The 21,211-nt window shown below is 44.2% G+C and overlaps 2 protein-coding genes across 4 annotated transcripts; one reads left to right on the top strand and one right to left on the bottom strand.

Moving 5' to 3' along the window:
• Positions 1-79: 79 nt before the first annotated feature.
• On the top strand, positions 80-2,228 carry LOC6730951 (zinc finger protein 425). The gene is made up of 2 exons (XM_016179036.3): positions 80-181; positions 235-2,228. Exons 1-2 carry the CDS (start codon positions 174-176, stop codon positions 2,153-2,155), a joined length of 1,929 nt encoding a protein of 642 aa, XP_016023413.2. The 5' UTR covers positions 80-173; the 3' UTR covers positions 2,156-2,228.
• LOC6730950 (TNF receptor-associated factor 4) lies at positions 2,217-20,809 on the bottom strand. Of its 3 annotated transcripts, XM_016179534.3 has the most exons (3): positions 20,019-20,809; positions 19,531-19,597; positions 2,217-4,036 (listed from the first exon to the last, which is right to left on the bottom strand). In XM_016179534.3, exons 1-3 carry the CDS (start codon positions 20,189-20,191, stop codon positions 2,843-2,845), a joined length of 1,434 nt encoding a protein of 477 aa, XP_016023410.1. In that variant the 5' UTR covers positions 20,192-20,809; the 3' UTR covers positions 2,217-2,842. The 3 variants fall into 3 exon arrangements, with proteins under 3 accessions (XP_016023410.1, XP_016023411.1, XP_039149569.1); XM_016179535.3 differs by lacking the exons at positions 19,531-19,597; positions 20,019-20,809 and adding an exon at positions 10,330-10,916; XM_039293635.2 differs by lacking the exons at positions 19,531-19,597; positions 20,019-20,809 and adding an exon at positions 4,131-4,237.
• Between the last annotated feature and the right edge of the window lie 402 nt (positions 20,810-21,211).

The raw sequence follows: 21,211 nt of genomic DNA, 5'->3' as shown, positions 1-21,211 counted from the left end.
GAAATAGGTACATATATGAGCATTTAAATTTGTATCGTAAAGGGTATTTTATAACCTGATAGTCGATTACAGCGTATCTGGTTGTTTGGTATCGATAACAGCTCGATAACAAGGCTGGAAACAGGGTGGCTCCTGCATATCAGATTGTCGATAGCCCTGAGCATTGTAAACAAATGACTAGGTAAGCTACAAAAATTATTTTAACCAACGTTTTATACTATTAAATGATTCCAGGGCGATGGAGAACGTGTGTCAGTGCTGCAAGCTACGTCCGGGCTTGTCGGTGAAACGCGGTGGCTCACTTCCGAAAACCCTTTGCCTGCAGTGCCTGCATTTGGACACATTTGGCACCAAGCCTAAGGTACCAAGCCACGAAACCCAAACTAGGGAAACGGTTCACGTAGAACCCTCCTTAAACAGCGAAGACGGCCTGCCGGAGCATCCTTTATATCCAGAAGTGCAGTTGGTAGTTAAGGAGGAGGACGCTCTAATTAAGAAGAAGGTTATCGAGAAAAACCACATACATAATGAGGAGGTCATAGGAGTGCACCCCATAGTGGACGTAGAGGTTCTTGAGAATCATCCCGCAAGTAACGACGTGATCCTCATACAGGATTCCTTCGATGAGGAGGTAATTCTTGATCCTCCCGGAAATAACGATGTGATCATCATACACGATTCCATCGCTGAGGAGGTAATTCTTGAGGATCATCCTGCAAATAACGACGTGATCATCATACAGGATTCCGTCGCTGAGGAGGAGCTCCCTGTAATTAAGGAGGAGGCTATTGAAGGGGAAGACATGCAGGGAGAATACTTTATAATAACAAAATGTCTGGAAGAGCCAGCAATCGGAAGCTGCCGCGTTTGCTTGGAACAGTCAGACAATTTAACCAACATATTTGATGACGCGGAGTCCGGAATTCCGATTGACACGACACTCTCTCAGTATACAGGAATGCCAGTTGAGAAAGGCGATTCATTTTCTGAATATATCTGTGTAACTTGTATGGATGTTGTGAAAAATGCATTCGATGATTTACAGGCTAAAGAAAATGCCATCCAGATGTACCGACAACCTAAAGAGGAGATTATTGACATAGATTCAATACCAGTAAAAAACGAGCCAGTTGATTATGAAGTTACTGAGAAGCCACCGCACAGATGCCCTCAATGTCCAAAGATATTCTTACTCGCCGCCAAACTTCAAGATCACATTCGGACTCATAATGAAACGCGTACCACAGAGCCTCCACGGCTGAAGTGTCCTAAGTGTCCAAGTATATATATGAAACGCGGATGTCTTGAAGCCCATATGTGGATTCATAGGCCCTATGATGAAAGAGAATCAGAGTTGGAGCCTCCGTACAGGTGCCCGCACTGTCCAAAAGTGTTCCTTTACTCCAGCTTTCTTAAAATTCACATTCAGACACATGAGGATGTCTCCAACAGACTTTCTCGGAAGTCATCGTACAACTGCGCGCAGTGTGCAGCGGTATTCTCAGACGTGTCCAGCCTTAAAGACCACGTAAAAATCCACGCGGAACAACGAACGTTCGAATGTCCCCTCTGCCTGGTGTCCTTTCAAGAAGAAAGCAACCTAAAGAGTCACGACTGTGCTCATACTCGGTTCAAGTGCCACAAGTGTTCCAAGTTTTTTCAAAGTCAAAATTACCTAGATTATCACTTCAAGAAAAGTCACACGACGAAAGGTCCGTTCAAGTGCATAAAGTGCCAGCAAACTTTTGAAAAAAGGAGCGCTCTTAAAGAACACATCAGTTCGCAGGTTTGCGTACAATTCCTCCGGAGTAAGTCTCCTGGACAAATATTCCCTTGTCCCAAATGCCCGAAAAAATTTAGCATAGAAGCCAATTATCAAATGCACCACGCCACTCACAAGAAAGTAAAGACTGTTATCGAGAAGCACAACTGTACACAGTGCAAAAAGTCCTACCAAAATAAAAAACTCCTTACCAAGCACATTTTGAGTCACAACCGGTGTGTCCACTGCCCGATGTCCTTTGCGAGCAAATATCTTCTGAAGCAGCACACTTGTACCCACAGTACACAATTAAATGGGAGAAGGAGGCGCAGAAGTCTTAATGTGAAATACAACGAATGCGACGAGTCCAACGAAAGTGATTTGGAACCATAGAAAAAATAGTATAATAATATAATATAATAATAAACTCTCGCAACCAAATAAAAACAACCAGTTTAAATTTGTATTTTGTTACTTCATTTATTGTATGTTTGACTTCTTAACTTTTAAACATAAACTTATTTGACTATGTTGAAAGTTGGATTCTCATGTTTATGTTCGCGTTCATGGTACTAATGACTTATGCGTTCGCTTAAGCAACTAACTACGGGCTACAACTTAAACTAGGTTTGCGGTCGCTGCGGCTGCTCCGAATTTAACACTATTTACATGCAACTTATGGTCTAAGTGATTTTGAGCGTATGGTCTAGTTTGAAGATCTTTTGAAAGTGATCGCATCGCGCGCAATAATACAAATCTCTAAACAAAAGACTTAAGACACAAACTTAGGCGTACTTTAATGGATGAATTGTATGAGCTCTCAATGTATTTCTATGCGTAATTATGCTTTGGTTTAATTCCAGCACTGCAAAAACCTAAACGAATCGAATATGACTATGACGCAGTGGCCCAGCGGTCGGCATTCCAAGGCCAGTTAGCGCCTGCCGGCCAACATCGCCCGAAGCTGCCGCTGAGACTGAACAGGCTAGACTACGCTAGGCTAGAGGGGATTTACTCATAAATTTAAATACACAGTATTTACACAAGTCGAGTAAATGTCTACGGTACTAATGGTCCTCCCTAGACGGCCACTATCTTACTGGGATCCACTTTCACGCGCAGAAACACGGTATCGCCCTTGATGAAGGGTCGGCTGTGCAGCAGTTCGTGGGAGATGAAGCGCGGGAAGCCGAATCCTAGCTGATCTGGTTCGTTGGACGGCCTCTGGAAGTTCTCCCATGTGGGATCGGGCACAAAGGATTCCGCCACGCCTCCCTGGCCACTTTGGGCGCCCTGTTCGAACAGCGTGAAGGTGATGGAGTGCGAGAATGGCCACTTGAGCAGAGCATCGTACTCTCCCGGCAGGACCTTTATGTAGACGGAGACGTGCGTGTTTTCTCCAGGTCCATTGCCATTGAGGAACATCGACGCCTGCAGCTTGTATCCATACTGGGAGGTGTAGAACGGGGGTGAGACTAGCTCCAGGCCATCCTTGCCCCTCGCTTCGGCCATCTTAGCCGACCAGTCGGTGATCTTCCACAACAGAGTGCCTGTGTAGTTGATGGACAGCTTGGACACCGCCGACTTAAGCATCTGGATCTGCTGACCCTGGCGCGAGCTGAGGGCCACCATCAGCGAGAGATGGGCGGCGGCGTTACTCTCCAGATGGGCCTCCAGCATCTGGCGGGGACCCTTGAAGCGGCATCCCGCCTCCTTGAAGCTGCAGGACACGGCTAGCGACTGGCATTCATCACGCAAATGCGCCTCTAGCTCACCCCGGGGAATCGGACCAGCATCGCATCTCTGGGGGCAGGCCAATGGAGCTCTTGGGCACTGGGCGGCATGCAGGGGCAGCGTGTCAGCCGAGAACTCCCGCTGGCAGTGGGCACAGCGACGGAGTCGCTTGGCGCAGTCCTTGGACTTGTGAAGGGTCATCCTGCCGCGCAGTATCCGCTGGCCGCACTTGGCCTCACAGTAAACCGGCTCCTGGCCGCAGCTTCCGTTGTGCTCCTCCAGTCCAGCTCCGGAGAATTCGCTCTGGCAGAACTCGCATCGGGTACGCCTCATCGTGCAAGTGTACTGGAGATGATCGGTCATCATGATCCGGGGAATCTGGGCTCCACACTTGTTGGGGCACTGGGTGGCGTCGTGCTTACAGGCGTTGAGGTGTCCCTTCAGCTTTCGCAGCTCATCGGACCACTTGCAGCCCTGTTTGTGATGAATGCAGAAGACCAGCGAGCCCATGATGTGTTTTGGATCGGGACCGGGATAGATCTGCAAATAAGGGAAATAAGAAATTTGTAAGTAATGATCAGTGAGAACTTCTGTATAACAAATATAAATATAAACTTAAAAAATTATGCACTACTTGGCTTGTAGTTCGTTTTGCAGTATTTGGTGTGAAAATGCGTTTCCACAAACCCATGAGGGTGAGCTGACTTTGCAAGTGCGGAAGTTGAACTGAAACTAATGAGTTCCCTGAGGTCCCCCTTCCTTTAAAAGGTTTTCCAGATTTACTTTCCCAAGCTGATAGACAGGAGATGGCACTTCTTTCCTTATCTTCCGATCCCCTTGACCTGTTGTTTATCCAGTGCATCGCAGATATTGATTTTCCAGCTACCTGCCCGCCACCTTTTCGCCGCACATTTTCCCTCGAGGGGTTTTCACACATGACTGCTCATGTTCCTAGGCACACCCAGAGACAGGCACTTCCTGTCCTACCTTCTAACGTTCTTTTTGGGCACTCTCCCACTTCTGCAGCCATCGCTTGACTGCCTTTGCCCATATACTTTAACTCGTACTTCGGGTTTTTGAAGAACTGCACCCGCTTCTGGTTCTGCTCCCCAGTTTTTCCCTATGCACATCAGTCGTATGCTTTTAATTGCTGGGGACTGCGAGAGGAGTGCGACTTTGCATCCGGTAGATTAAAATAATAAATTGCGCCGTTGTGCGAAAATATTTATGACTGCCTGCGATGGTCTAATCTAATTAAAACGCCCCCATTTTGAATGACCAGCCACCCACTTTTGGATATGGTAATTGTTCGATCCGTTGATGATGATGTTTGACAAACCATTAAAGTGATGAGCAGACAATTCGAAGTCGGGATAAAGATAGATAGATGTTGCAGGGGAGATGTGGCTCCTAACCGAGCGTCGCGACATTTCCGGTTGACTCTTTTAATTGACCTTATCTGCAGCATGTATGCGTATAAGGGGCCAAAGGGAAGAGGGGAAGGTCAGGGGGCTTCGAAGAGCGTGGCTTGACTTTTGATAAATGAACATGTCGCTGCATCTGGTTCTGGTCCCAGAGACAGACTCGTAGAGGCGGCATAAAAACGAAGATATAATAAGCAATTAACACAAGAGCAGGGAGCGGGTTGAGTTCGGATTCGGACTCGGATTCGGATCCCATGTGCCCGGCAAATGGGCGTAGTGGAAAAAATAAAATATTATTTCTATGGAATCGCCTCTTGCTGGTAATTTCATTTCATTTAACGTGAAAACGAGTTTGGTGCTCCTCTTCTCCGCTCCGCTCCGCCGTTAAATGTCACTTTAAAAGTGGTGAACCGCGGTTGAACTCTCGATGGGGCCATGGACCAATTAGGCAATTGGACTTGCAAGTGGAATCGAACCGCCCACCAAGGGATTCGTTCAGGAAGTAACCGCCACTCAATCGGAGATGGCGTAAACAAACGGGCGATGTTTACACAAATTCCGCATCGCGTAGTGGATGGATTAATGAAGAACATGCACCAGCATCCGAGGAGATCAGAGATCAAAAGCTGGCCCCGTCCAACTGTTTGTCAACCGACTCCAAATGTTTACGGGGAAACCAAAACAATTATGGGCCGAACGGCAGGAGAAAAAACTGAAGAAACTTTTTTCTTTTTAGTGGCAATTACTTGCCGCTCTGCTAAGGTTAATTTACTCTGACTTCCACATCGGGGACCACACAAAGATGGAATGGCAATGGAGGTCGTTTGCCACATTTCGGCTGATGATTATATAATTAGGCGATCTTAGGGCAACTTTTGCTTTTTTCCTCATGCCAAAAAAAAAAGAGGAGTTAAACGCAAGGAAATCGAGAATATTGTTATTCAACTGCTCCGAGTCATTCAGTTTGATTGGTTCTGATGTAAAGCCGCAGTCAAAACCAATTGAAATTCCGATTCAGACACGAAAGCGTGGCCAAATTTCAAGCTTCGGTAATTAAAAAATAACATAAAGCCGAATGAATAAGACGGAAACCAAATCAAAATCAATGCTCAGGCCAATGAAAGTGGAAACAGCAAACAGAAATGTGAGCGAACAACGCATTATTTATGAGCAACAGCAGTTGCTGGCGCATTTTGTTTTATTTTTATGGGACGCTCAACCTGGAGCCTCCTGGAGTGGAGTGGCAACCTGCCCACTCCACTTGGAACTGCACTTCCATGGTTGCGCGGTGCGTCGGGCAAGGGCGGATCATAAAAATGAAGTTAGGAATAGGCAGGAAGACAAATTTATAATTTTAGACATCGAATTCGATTCGATGCCCCGTAAGACTTGTGCCTCCTACTTGGAATTGCCCCAGCCTTAAAGTTCAAGGCGCTCATAGGCGAAGAAGTTTGTTTTATTTGATTTTATGGCTCTGCCTGGCTTCAATCAGACAACATCCCATTGTTTATGCTTCTGTTAAAAGTTTGGGGCGGCCAAAACTTCGGGTTCGGCCATGTTTCTGGAAGATATGTTCCTCTTGGGGCTTTATTAATAGACAAATTGATTGGGAGGCACTTTAATTTGAAGGGTTGCAGTCCGTTGGGATACATTGATTTGTTTGTCCGATTATCCAAATGAGTTTTCAAGCCATGCGGTATCTGGTCGAGTCTATTTAAGTATACCCCCCCACCAAATAATAATATAATTGAGTCTAGAAAAAAATATTATCCCATGTTCCCACATAAACACAATGGACTTCACAGGCTGATTAGATGGAAATCGACTTGATTATTTCATATTTCTGATAGGCGAATGCCAAACAAAGCATTTCGAAATAAATCTGAATGCAGCCATTATGATCTCAGAGTGTTCCATTATTCTTCTGGAGCACGATTTCCCGACCTGCTAACCAAAAGATCATCAGATTCTGGGGCAAGGGGACTTAGCACCTTCCCATTATTGGTAAACCATTCCCCGCTGCGAGAACTTCCGTTTGTTCAGTTAACACAAAATATTCCCAACCAAAATATGTTGACGTTCATTTGTGTAATGCACAAAAGGCAGAGCCATGGCTGGTGGGGGAACTTGGCATGGGTCTGCTGTCCAAATATCCCCCTAAAAAAAAACGCCCCTGGCATGCTTTTTATTTGGTACGTGAGCATTGGCATTATAGCTTTTTATATGTATTTTGAGACTCGGCGGTCTGTGTTTGCCCAAGAAATTCTCAACATTCATATGGGGCTGGCTACAGTATCAACATTATAAGCTCTATGAAAACTGTGCTAAATGCTTCTGATATTTACCCGCAGCTGGAGCACTAATTAGATCGCTTTTTTCGGCTAGGTGTTTGCCTAAGGCCAAAACTTCCCACAGTCGCAGGGATTGCCAAAGTTATGGCCAACACGGGTGACCCAGTAAAGTGCATCGATGCCGGATTTAAAAGTGCAGCGCTGGCGATTTGGTGAGCCAAACAAGCTGGCCATAAAGGAAACCGCTGAAACAGCTGATGTGCACTTTTGTCAATTTCAAAGATACTCCAGCAAGTGTGTAATTTCAGCAATAGCCAGCGAAGCCAGCGGCAACAATGGTTGGATGTGGATGTGGATGCGAGCTGAGCTCAGACAGCTGCAAAATACAAAACCCAAAACAAGGCAAAGAGAGCGAGAGAGAGAGGAAAAAATGAAAACAAAACATGGCCAAAGCCAGAAACTGGTTTCACCCGAGAAAATGAGGGGACAAAGCGGAGCAGAGCAGCTGATTTCTAAACAGGTAAAAACACCATGTTACTGCTCCCTCTGCACCTGCAATATGGCCATATCGCAATATATCCACTGTGCCCATGTTAAATGCTGCTTTTTGCCACTCTTAATCACGGTGATGAATTTGCATGCGTTGGCCCCAAGAAATGGTTAAATTATGACTTGAAACCCTGATCCCCGGTGATCAGATGTTCTAGTTTCTGCCACTATTTATTACGAAACCATCTTGGTTGCCAAACCTCAACGCAGGTGAACTTTGTTGCAGCTGCCACATTTTGTGGCTCTTTTTTTCGTGCGGGTCTGACCTTTATGTTGGCCTGGTTGGCAGCTGTTTGTCTGGAAAAGCGACAGGAAATGCAGTTGTTTTTGTTCATTTTGGGGTCGTCAGACTTTGGGCCAAATTCTTGCTGGCATTAGCGAAAATACTTCGCATTGACAAGGTCCCCAAAAGTCGGCGAATGGGAGAAATCCGTTGAGTCAGCCGGCCATAGGCGGTGCGAAATGTGTCATTACCAGCAATATGTTAATTGATTGCTAATCGAAAGCGAAATGTTTGTCAAAATATGCGTTCAGCACGTTCTATAATATGGTCTCCAATTTCAACTTGTTATTGAAAATATTGGCCTTAATGAATTGAATCAAATATCTACTAGTTCCTCATTATACAAACTCCATGATAACATAATGATTCGCAATGACCAAAGCAGATATTATAGACCTTGAGTTCCTGTTACACTAATCTGTTGACCATATGCTAATCGGGTTTCCCGTGTGGGAAATGCAATTCTGGATTGGTGGGAACCATTCCCCCAGACGGAAGCTCCATTCCGCCACTTAACGGGTTGCACCATAATTGCAAGATTCCAGGAATGCCAGTCCAGGAGGAGGCAAAAAACAGGGCAGACGCCCCCGTCAGCAGTTGGCAACTGGAACTGGTTAACTGGTTTACCTTTGGCCAAGGATGTTTGTACTTTGCACCGACGCAGCAGCAGCTGAAAAGCGGCTGGGCAACTTTTCCGACTGATTCGCTAGTCTAAGACCAAAACCAAAACAAGAAACTCGTTTGCTGAATTGTTTCTGTTGGCAAAAATGCGAACCTGCCTTACATAAGCCCAGGTCCACCTGGGTTTTCCTTCGGCTAACGGTTGCGTTGCACTCCCGTATCTTGAGTGCTCTTCAACTTTGGCATTTGCCGCAGATGCGTCGGCGGCGCCTCGTCGCCACTGGTCACGATTATCCATTTCCCGGCCGCCGATGAAAACTGTGGCATGCTCGTGGCGTCGTCGTCTTGCTTGATTTTCATTATTTATGTTTTTATTTTTCTTTTTTAAGCCAAGCAGCGCCACTTGGTCGTGCCGCGTGGGTGTGGCTCGCAGTGGGTCTGGGTCTGCAAATGAATGCAGCACTCGTCTGCGGAATCCACTGACCAGGGAGAGAATGTCAGAAGCGGATTGCGAAAAAATGCCAGCGAAATCGAAGTAAGGGAATTCTGATTACTTGGCAGACTCGAATCCGCATTGAAATGGGTTTAGTTGGTGGGAAAATTTGTCTTCGGAGGCAGAAAAAGTTAAGCTAATTGGAACTATCAACTTATTGTTTAAAATGCGATTGCTCATATAACAGTTTACTTGTTTAGTTTCTTGGTAAAATTTATTTTTTCCTTCAAACTGCAGCTTGTTTATGCCTCTCAATAAACCCTATTTCCCCATTCTATGCGGCTCTTCTTTCCATTTCTAGAAATCGGTCCACGTTGTGCCCATATGTTGTCGCCCAAGATGGGACTGTCTGTATCCCTGCACAAAAAATTCCCATCGCATCCTCAGTTCAAGCGCGTCTACATCCTGTTTGCCTTTCGGATTTTTATTTCAATCTCTTTCGGAATTTTTTTTTAGTTTCATTTTCCTGCCATGTGTGTGAGGCGGGCAATCTGTCGCGCAGCTTTGGCAAATTGCTCTCAACTTGGCCGTCAAACGGTGGGGGCTTAATTGCACCCGATTTGGTGCGGAAAACCCATACATATGCATGTATATTCGATAGTTGTCAGTCCGCTTATCGGGTGTGGAAATCCGCTATCAGTGGACGTCCCCACGCTCTAGATGGCCCTATTTGCTTTACGAAACTGATTGATTGATAATGATAAGTGGCGGCTAAGCCCTAGTATCTGGCCGCTGGTCTAGGGCCCCCCATTCAATTGGGTCAATGAGCTTTATCGGGAATGGAGTAGAATGGAATGCACTCGTGTCGCTTTTATGGTCGTGGCAATTATATGCGGGCTTTAGTTGTTAAATGTTTGCACATCTGGCTCGCCAAAACAGGAAGTCCCCTCCAAAGGCGTTCGGATGCGATCCCTGTGTGTAACCCCTATTTACGCACATCTGAATATCATTAATGAATTTAACTGAGTTTCTTGAAACTACCTATTTTTTATATTAAGCTTTTTTGTTAGTTGTCCTATGACTAGTAATTTTATGTATAATACGCCATACAGCAAAGATATGAAATGTGCAGCATTAGCAAGTAACGTACTCTGCAAGTCGAAAAGATCACATCTCTGGTGCATTGCCCTCGATATTTCTAGGGAGCCCCGACTTTATCTTGGTGAACTTACAATCTGTTCCAGTTCCGTGATGGGCATGTTGTTGTTGTTGTTCCCAGGAGTGGGTGAACTGTGTGAGGACGAGTGCGATGAGGACACTGTCGATGAGGAGGAGCGCGATGTGGCGCAGTTTCCACTGCCGGAGGTCGTCTTGTTCCGGGGCGGAGTGGGTGGCGGTACGGGACTGGCCAGAGTGGAGCAGTCCTTGGAGTTGCGATTGGGCGAGAGACGCGAGGGGAAGCTCAGCGTCTTCGTCCACTGGGCCAAACTTCGAACCATATTGTTAATGTTTTTCTGTTGTTTATTTGCTTGTCGTGAAACTAATCCAAAAGTGTTTCAATTGGCAAGTTTTTTGGGGGTCTTTGATTGTTTTGCTTGGGCAATTGCACTTAGTTTATTGGCACATCACTCAGAAAAGATCTTGGTTATTTCAAAACTTGGCGAAATTCACACGGCGCACGCGCATCGTTTGTCTTGTGTTTTCCGTTCAGACTCAGATTGAGATACAGATGCGAACTTCACGAATACGAACCGCTTGCGTCGACTTCTCGAAAGCAATTGATGTGACGCAGAAACGGCAGAAACATCCAAGCCGCTCTGAAACTCCCGCTCTCTCAAACGCACTCGCTCACTGACGCTCTCACGGATGTGGCGTAGGGGTTGTGCAAGGGAGACAGCAGGCGTCGATCTGCTCTGGCAATGCACTTAAGAGAGAGACGGAGACTGCTTTTGTGTCCGTGTGTGTGAGCAAGAGTGCACAGTGGGCAATAGTTGATTTTGCCTGTTTAAAACACAACGCTAGTATATATGTATATTCTTCTATACCATTGAACATATACATAAGATAATTTTCTTATAAGCTTATATATACCATTGAATTTATAAGCTGCATGTCAAGCTGTTTAAGGAGTCCCACATGTCGTATAAGTAATATCCTCTATTATATAGTATTCATTTCAAGCTCATTTTATATGTGATAATAATAGTTTTTAAGCTATTTTAACTTCTCACCACTGTGCGGTGGTTGAAAAGTGCCAAAAAGTGGTTGATTGGTTAAAATACTGAAACTCTCTTTGAAACTGCACTCTGTTTATTCACAAAAGGATCATTAAAAGATCGCAAACTGGGGTCCTAATTTTTTATAATATTCTTACATATGTATGTACTTCTGTTTTTCAATACTCTTGATATTCAGAAGCTTTATATTTGAAAAACTGCCATTTGAAAACACCGAGTAACTCGTTAAAAGTAATATTATTTTCCATCACATTTCCTTGATGATGCCTGCCGTATACACCATATCCTTTACTATTAATTTCGTCACTTGATTTCCTTTGTCATTTTCCATTTTCTATGGGCTTTCCGCTCAATTTGGCAAAAGGACATACTGCGGATACTGTAATTGCTGTATTTACCCAAACGCAGCTCTAATGACGCCAACAAGCCATTGCCAAGTGCAATTATCCAAAGGGCCTCAACATCTGTTGGCCAGGAGTGGAAATGTGGAATAAGGGGCAAACGGAGGGGCCAGAGCAATAGGGATGTCGATTATGACCCATTCCCGACTTCCGTTGGCCGCATACCAAAGGAAACCCACGCGAAAACACACAGCCAGAGGGGCCCACTCACAGATACTAACTCACACGCACACAGGCAGCATAAAAACCGGCAACAACGGCCTTGCCAAGGTTGACTGAGCATGTTGCCGAAAAAAGAGCCATAAAACCAAGCGGCAGCAAGAAAAGTTGATGCCGTTGATGTTGCTGCTTCTTTTTCTGGCCAAGACGAGAGAAAGAGCCAAGAGTTGGCTCTCTCTTCGCTCTGATAATGGCCAGAAAGCCATAAAGCCGCTTAGAAGCTGAGCCAGCATAGGCAATGGGAAATGAGTTCATTCAGCTTTAGATTCGGTTCCAGCTGAAAAGGTTCCCCAGAGTAGCCAGATCTTTAAAAGATTTAAAAATCGTATATATTAAAATTAAATTAATTCTTTAAAACAATACTTGACATCGCAGCGAAAGGATAAAATCCCTAGCAATAACGAGTTAAGTGGAATTTTTGGTCTGCCAAATAACTATGTAATCCATCCCCTTTTCTTATATTTCCCTACCAAAAATTCTGTGTTAATTCCATTTTACCGCCAAAAATCATTCGCATCTTGTAGGCACATGTCGGCCATGACAGATGCAGATGCTCTGGATCGATTTGTGTTTCCTCTGCCTGGCCAATAAGCTGTCCTCTGGCAGCCACATGTCCTTGCTGACGGGTCCTGTTGCCCGGCTTTGTTCTCAGGCCAAGAAATGATTCGCAGTTCGATGGCTAAGGGCAGCTGCATTTGGCTGAGGTCGAACAATGCCCTCGCTTATTGACAGTTTCCCAAAGGTGTCACACAAAAGAGGATCAGACTCGTAGCAAAAGGATCCTCCATGCCCGATGTTTGACAATATGTCCATTGCTGTGTGCAGATTTCCGGACTAATGTGCCATGTACCCAGTGGATTTTGGATTCTATTATATTCATTTGATACATTTTTTATAAAGAAATTTTTCGCTTTTTGGGCTCGAATAGATAAACATCTTTTAAGATCATGTTCCCTTTTAGCTTGAATGGATTTTGTAAACATATAAAAATGGACGTTGATTAGTTTTACTGTTTATAAATATAAACAAACAAATGTTTACATTTGGATATCTGGATTAGTCATAGAAATTAATATTTAATTTAGTATTATTTTAACATCTACTTCTATTTCAAACATTTTCAGGTTATACTCCCATTTTGAACTCCACTTAGTTACATCCGCTGCTAAGCCAGCCCACAAATCAAAATGAAATTTGCCTAATTAATAGTTCAAGATCAGAGGAAAGTCGGCGATGAGGTAATATGTATATGAACCTCGTTTTCGGCGCGGGATGAGGGCTTTTTTACGAGGAAGGAAGGCGTGCGCCTGACCATTAATCTTGCATAAACATTGGCGTTTGTACAAGAAATCATAACAGGCAGATTAAATATTTAAAGACCCTCGCTGATAAGTCAGCTTATCAAGGAACAGATTGGTAGTGAAAGAGTCGGGTACGTTACTACCGAAGACCCACAATCAGTCTGTCAGTCACTGAGATGGAGACCCACATCGGTGGTTCGGAGGGGAATCCGAGTTCTTCATAGTTTCCCAAAACCAATGGTTCATTGATTTGCATACTGGGTGGGGGCTTGGGATCTTGGTTGGCCATTGGGTGTGACCTAGCTTTATCTGTTCCCAGTTTCGGATGAAAACATTTTCGCTTCTTATCTAAATTCCCGAAAATTCAGTTGTTGTTCCTACTGCTGCTGATGCTCGTGCACATAACAAGGCCTTTTGTTTATAAGCAAACAGTTTTTTGTTTTACAAATCAACACCTCGGGTATCAATTACCAGAGCGAGATGGCCACATAGGTAGAGATGCGGACGGAACGAGATGGATCAGCATGAATCACTGGACCCGAGTGGACCGCACTCTGTGTACGTTTCCCAGTCCAAGAGATCCGCTTAGACTCGCTTTATCTGCAGCAATTAAAGTGTGACCGACCCTCGACAGACCCGACAAATTCAAATCTCTGCGCTGCTCTGCCGCTATTTATTTATGATCTTTTATGATTTCCCAACAATAGGCAGCCTGGCCAACCGCACACGCCGGGCCTTCCGTCCCTGGGAGATCCTTCAGATGCAGTTCCATTTGTATCTCCTTCTGCCGCATTAGTTGCGGATGGTTAGCAGTGCAAAAAATGACGAAAATCACGAGATACGCCGTCTGATGTACTCGAAATGCACTTCTGGGAAGCAGAGCTCAAGGCAGATCTTGCGATATGGTAGCGAGATTTATGGGCCAAGCCATTGTAGCTCTATTAGTCAAGGCTTCTTTGAAGATACACGTATATGTTTTCTTTTCAAAGAGTGCTGCTGATCGAGTCATTTGCTGCACTTCATAGTGTATCAAAATATATTTACTTAAATGTAGATAAAATACTTTCATCTTAATTATAATAAATATGCTATCATGAAAGTTATTCAATTCATTAAAAGTATGTTCTCAGGTAGCTAAAGTTGTGATTTTAAGCCAATTAAGGCATTTATTATGCACATTTTCCGGGCCGTTTTCTAGTTCCATTTACCCATTAGCAGCTAAGTTATTTGTTGTATCTACTGATCCCTCATTAGAGTGTAAACTAGGTCTATTGGGTTACAAATGGCCCGCAAGATCTGGCAGCAGACACCTGCCACACTCCCTCGCAACTTCATTAGAACTAGCGCCTGGGTTTCGTTTACCCACCGAAATGTGTAAATATTTTGGTAACCCAAGGAAGGAACTCGTGTGTTTCTGGGGCTTGGACAGCGAACTTATGCAACGGAAACAGGTGCCACCGCGATCGATAAACGCGACACTCATTAAATGCGAACACGCTTAGTTTTTCCTCGGGAGCGCGGGAAATGGAAACCTCTGGCGGTTGCAGTGACTCAAAGAGGCCGTTCACTTGTCCGAAAAATTCTTCTGACTAATCGAGCGTGACTCAGAGATCGGTTTTCATGCCACCATAGACGTAGTCAGCCATTACAGAATGTTACACATTTATTACCCGGCTCCAGAAAACTCAGTGAAAAACTCGTTGGAAACGCGAGCTGCTTAATCAAAGTTCAGACACGTCCACCTGCAAAGTGTGGGAAAACTCCAGGCGAACTGGAGGCGTCTGCTCTGGGTGCAATTTTTCGCATTGGAATTTTTCCTTCCTTGCGCAGCGAGGAAAAACAATTTTCACCTTGGGGTAATTTCGCTATTTCGCTCTGCTCATTTTGCAACACTTTCACCCGCTGATTTGGCACGTAAATGGGCTGATAAAAGCAGCAGACAAAAAGATACAAAGCTAAGGCTTTGTGTTGTTTTGCTTCGTTTCTATTTTTTTCGGGGGGAAACTATTCAAAGCCCCAAAGAAACAGTAATGGGTTCTGCCTACAGTGCCGGTTGACAACTTGGACCGTGTTCGTTGACCTCAATTGTGATCTGCGTATCTGTATCTTTTTTGCCAGCCGAATTCACTTTCAGTTTGGCTCTGTTTTGATGAAGTTGTGTCATGCAACGCTGATTTAATTATCATCAGTGAAGGAGACAGTGGCAACTTGGACCAACTTCCATTGTGCCACAAACAAAAACTAATGAGGAAATGCTGTGAATTTTGCTGTTTCTTTTGGCTGAAAAAAAAAAAAACGGAGGAAAGTCACAATAGAAAGTTGTTTTATCTACTAGAAGTCAGTGGGTAATCAGCTTATGACTGAGTTTTACAGATTTAGTGAAATAAATTTAAAAGTAATGAAAAAGCATGACAACTTATTTACACAAGTAATGTACCTTTGTGACCGAAATAATCTTTCCATAATTTCTTCAGCTGATAAATCAATCGGTTCTAATAGACCCAACTGCGGATCATAAAACTATTTGAGCTGGGTTTGCCATTCTCTAGGGTTTCTGCAAACTGCAGCCTTCATTCAAGGACCACCTGCAGTTCAGAGGCCACACAGGATTTGCCCGAAATGTGTGCAAAACATGTTCGGATCCCAGGACTTTCCATTCCCAAACATGCTGGGCGAAGATAAAGTCAAGTGCATCCACCGAGACAATCTAATTCCGGCTAAAAAGCTGCTAATGGCCCAGAGATTCGGGGCTTAGAAAAATCCCAGTTAAACAGAGATAGCGAGATATTTTCTCAGTTCATTCACCAGTTAGCGGGCTAAGATCTCTGAGATTCAGGTAGATTCCGTGTATTCGTATCTTGCATTTTGTGTCTTCTTCGTTTCCGCTGTATACGATTATGATAAAAAAGTGACTTACAGATGCGCCAACATTTTGTGAATGAATCTCCGTTCGCATGTGCATTTTCGCATATAAATTTCGGCAATAAAATGTGTACAAATAATCAGCTTGCGGCTGGTTGGTGTGGGTTGGCATCGAAAAATTATTTAAATGCCGCACATTTCCCGCCGCTCGGAAAAAAAAAGCGTGGGATCTCAGCCGAACGGCCTTTTCAATTCGTTAATTGTTTGGAGCTGAGATACGGATTGCTGGCCCGCCGTAAAATGTCTCAAATGGCTGCGAGTGCGTGCTGTCACTCGGACCAGCAATTTTATTGACAATTGTGCCTTGTCCTAGTCGCTCCACTCCAAGAGCAGAACGGAGAGTTCAAAATTATAAGCTTCTCGTGATCGGCATGCTAATGAGCAGGCCTATAAAACATAAAAACGCATAAGGCAAAGGCAAACAAAATGAATTCACAGGCCCAACGAAGACGAAAAACCCAAACCCATCCCGATCCCCATGTCACGTTGTTTGCGTTGTGAATTTGCGGCTCTCGAGAAATGGTATATGTGTATGTACATATACGAGTGTATGTGGAAAAACAAGAAGGCAGCGGACAAAGCTGCTTATTATTGTCAAAATATTTTCAGCTAGAGGAGCTCACGTTTTAATTTTTTTATAATGTCACTAATTTATTGTACGTGCTGCACTACAAAGCACACGGACACACGACGACCCGATCCATCCCCACTTCTTGGCGACCCACTTAGGTGTCTTTAATAATAACATGGTCAGATCAGCGGAGGATCGGGCTGAAGGGCCGGGCATATCGTAGCTGTTTGCATTTCAATGAGGTCGGGGGGCGCGGATTGCCGCAAGAAACCCCATAGACAGATACCCCAAGTAGACGGTAATGAAAGGCACATGACCCAAGTCCAGGCAGACATCGCATGTTTGACTTGTGATATCTCTTCAATTGGAAACCTTTTTCGGTTGTTGAAGGTGACATTTATTTGGTTTAGCCAAGTGGGAAATCAGACAGGGAAAGGGGTGAAAAATCCGTGGGATCATGTCGGAAAACTTTAAAGAACATTGCACAGTTATTGATTGAAAAAAAGTGGGGAGGTGTATACCAGTAATCTCAGAATATTATAAGGACTACGAATATGAAATTCTTAACTTAAATTCCAGCTTTATGAATATATAGAAAAATTTCAAACATTCAATTTCTTAGCCATAAATCAAACAATTAAGCAGTAAAATTAAAAACATTTCAAGACGGTTCATCACCCCCTTTCTGAGCACTTGAGAAAAATGCAAAGTAGTGTAATTTATGGGTCCCATTCGAAGGCAAACAGAGCAACTGATTAGAGGCTATCAATCCGGCCGGAGTCAGTGGGATACAGAAGTCGAGTGCACTGGGTCTTGTCAAATATTTGATGGCACCGAATCAGTACCATTCCAACTTCCATTCCGATCCAGATCGAAAGACGATTAACCGCAACGGAGCATAGGCCATAAAACCTTCGAGGCGAACAAAAATATTTGATTTGTGATTAGGGCGCTGCAATAAAAGGCAAATGTTTGACTAGAGTGCACTCACTTGCACTTTCCACACAGATTAACCGAGCAAGTTTCATAGTGCAACTTGGTCTGGGTTGGGGTTCACTAACTGCCATCTATCAGTGCCCCCAGCTAAATGCAACATGAGACCGGCTGTCAATGATGATGATTATGATGCCATTGCCCATTAGAGATCGTCGTCTGCCTGCCACACGCTCAACTTGAGCTGCGATCGCCTCCATCTTCGTCTGCATCTGCATTTGTATCTGCATATGCGACTGAAATGCGTCTCAGATTCCAGCTCCGCCGGGCTTTGTGGTTTCCAAGTTTCAGATGAAATCGATTCAAAGCTACAGCTCTGAAATCGTCATATGAAATGCATTCGAGCGGGGTAATTTGCAATTTTATGCGTTTTACACGCGTTGCCTCACTCTATTCAAATATGTATCTATGGCAGGCGTATCTGCCAGATACATTTTCAAGCAGCAGAACCTAGAGCTTGTGGTCATTTGGTATCGAATAACTTGTGGAAAATACCTTCTTGCCTGAAACTTTGATTGTGTAATGCGGAGTTTAAAAAAAGCAGGTCTAATAGAATGGTGGTATTTATTCATTAAGAATGGTCAGAGATGTTTAGTACAAAAAATCAAAGAATATAGTATTTACATTTACTCCTTTTAAAATATCTACTGTACTACAGAAAAACTCTTTATCTCAACTAAGATCCTTGCTTCAGATCACAAGATTTTTGGTTTGGCTATAAGGACACACCCCTAACCGGATACTGTGAACAATCCTTGCAGGATACTGTCGACTAAACTGGCTTATCACCTTGCCGCCATCATTGGAGTGCAGGGAAATTACTTTCAATTATTGGACTGGCTATCGCAAGGACCCGCTTACGACCCAGGCAGATGTTTTCAATCCTCCGGACAGAGGCGTCAGGCAAGCGAGCCGAAAACCTGTATGGAATGCAGCTCCATCAAGCATCGACCTGATCTTCCTTGGGCTAACGAACTGAGGCGCAGACCGATGAGCGCGCCAAATCGAGGACGACGCCTGTAATAACATGAAAAGGACACCCAGACCCATAAATACATGTATAGTATCTACCAAGACGTCGACGATCCCTTTTGAGGACGACAGATGTTTTCGCATTCCGAAGCAGGTCAATGCCTGCCGTCTTTAAGGATTCGATGCGTTGGTCCTGGCTCGCAGCTTCTTAGCAAATAGGAAAGGTATCTCGAAGATACAACGATGCCGGGCGGCAGCTGGCACACTTGAGCGCGGCCTGTTTATAAATCGATCTACTGCTCCTGGACGAGAACCCCACGCCATCCCGAAAGTATCTCGGATTACACACCGCGCACTTATAGATACATATACACAGTAGGCAGTCGCCGACGCGCTCCCCTAAAATGTTTATAAATTATTTTTCCCTTTGATGGGCTTGCCAAAAGATTTTATTATGAAAAGTAAATCAACTCGGAACGCCTGGAAATTCGAGAGTTTTTCCTAGGGATAACGGAAACTTTGCAGGAATTTTTCCCCTTTCATGAAAATGTACGTCTTGGCATTTTGTTTGATTAATTAGTTGAATTGTGATGGGCATTCAACAAAACACTTTTATGGCAGGTAAAAACGATCAGTTTTCCATCTCTGGGGTTGATTTGAATTCCCTAATTTTTGCCGCTTCCCCATTGCATTCCCAGATATTTCACGCGCAGCACTTCATTAATAATTTCCCGATCTACATTTGTAATTATAATAGTTTCTTTTCGTAGTGTCTTATCGAAGGATGATCTTTTATTCATATGTATATTTGTCTTACCTCCTCGTAGGTATTTTCCCGGGAACTGGACTGAGTGCTGCTGGCAATCGAACGCCGAAACATTTCGCTGTGGAAACAAGACAATTAACCATTGAAACATTTTCCGCATTTATAATTTGGTGTAACAATATGTAAATTATCATATCCTTTCCGCCACAAGTAGATGATATCAGATGATCAGATGAAATTGTTGATCAAAAGATACAAATATTATTCTACGCAGATATACCTTTCACTTGGCAGCGGCTAACACGAATTAAACAATCCGTTCTGCCATAATTTACACTGACAAATTCCATTTGTTAACAGACACACAATTAGCCAAACTCTATAGATGGAACCTAACACACAGTGCCTACCCAAGCCCCTCGAAGACCCACGCCATGGTATAATTTATGAACACTACAATCGGAGGGAACTTTTCGGAACTCTCATACCCGATAAACTAGTTCGAATATCAAAATCGAAGAGCTGCTAAAGTGTCATACCTTAGTCGCTGGCAAGTGGTGGGCGTGTTGACAGTGAGATTGGTCCTTGAGTCGCTCAGTTGGGCGATGGAGTTGCTCAATGTGTGGTTGCTGTTGCTGTTGCTGGATTTGCCATTGTTGAGCTTGGTCGTGTGACCAGTGGCAGGCTTCACTGTGGCCGGCGGGGCGGGCATCTTGAGACGACTTCGATCTGGCCAAATATGGTTGCGCTCATTAACCAACAAAGCTTCAGCAAAGCCGATTGTTAGTGTTATTTAAACTCGTCATTTATTTTCTGTTTGTTTGTTTGATTGTTACTTTGTTAGACTGCTGCCCACACGGGATCTTGGTGATGTTGGGATCTTGGGATCACGGTATCTCGGCACACGAGCGACTTGCCCAATTTGGAGTCTCGCAATATCGCATACCCGCGCCTCGTATCTTATTTATGTGCATTAACTAAATGTCGCTAATTTTTGGTTTATTTATTCGCAGCGCTAGACTGCGCCTTTTTTGGCCAAGGAATGGCTGTCCAGCGCTCCAACATAAATCAGCCAAACAATTCGATGCCCGAGCACACGACCCGAACTCTAATTAACTCGTTGGCGAAGTTGTTGCGTTGCCAAAAAAGCAGAGTGTCTGCCACCACTGGGGGATGCCTTTTAAGGTGTCACACCGCGATCGTTTTCAATTATGACGCAACACACGCGAAAATCTCAAGATCACCATGCTTTTCAGCCGCCGACAGGTGCTCACTTCGACTTCAACTGACTTCGACTTCAAGTTGGACTTCTTGCTGCGCCGATTACTGAAACAAAACTGATTTATGCCTGTCACAAGGCGAACGGTGCAGCCAATTGCAGTCGGAGTTGCTGCCAAGTCGGTTCCAGTCCCGATCCCCTCCTGCTCGCTCCTCTGTGCCCCAACCCCCACCGGCTCCTCCAGCACGACGAGGTTCCCTTGCCGGAGTGGACGACAATTAGTTCTACATGTCGTCACACGTCGCAAGCTGCAGGAAGCCACAAGTGCATTGGGAGAAAAAAGAGGAAAGTTTAGCTAATGACACTTTAATTCACATTAAGTTGATAGTCAAAAAAATTGCGATGTCTTTATATACCATTATTTATTACCTAAGGATCTAAGCTATGAAGTATCTGATTAATATTGCTACTACTTTCGCTCAGTGCTAAAGAAATAGTGGAGACAACAACTTT

Source organism: Drosophila simulans, chromosome 2L (assembly GCF_016746395.2).
Source record: "Drosophila simulans strain w501 chromosome 2L, Prin_Dsim_3.1, whole genome shotgun sequence".
Classification (NCBI taxonomy): Eukaryota; Metazoa; Arthropoda; class Insecta; order Diptera; family Drosophilidae; genus Drosophila; species Drosophila simulans.
Note: the sequence above shows the minus strand (reverse complement) of the source record. Positions and strands in the feature narration are given on the sequence as shown.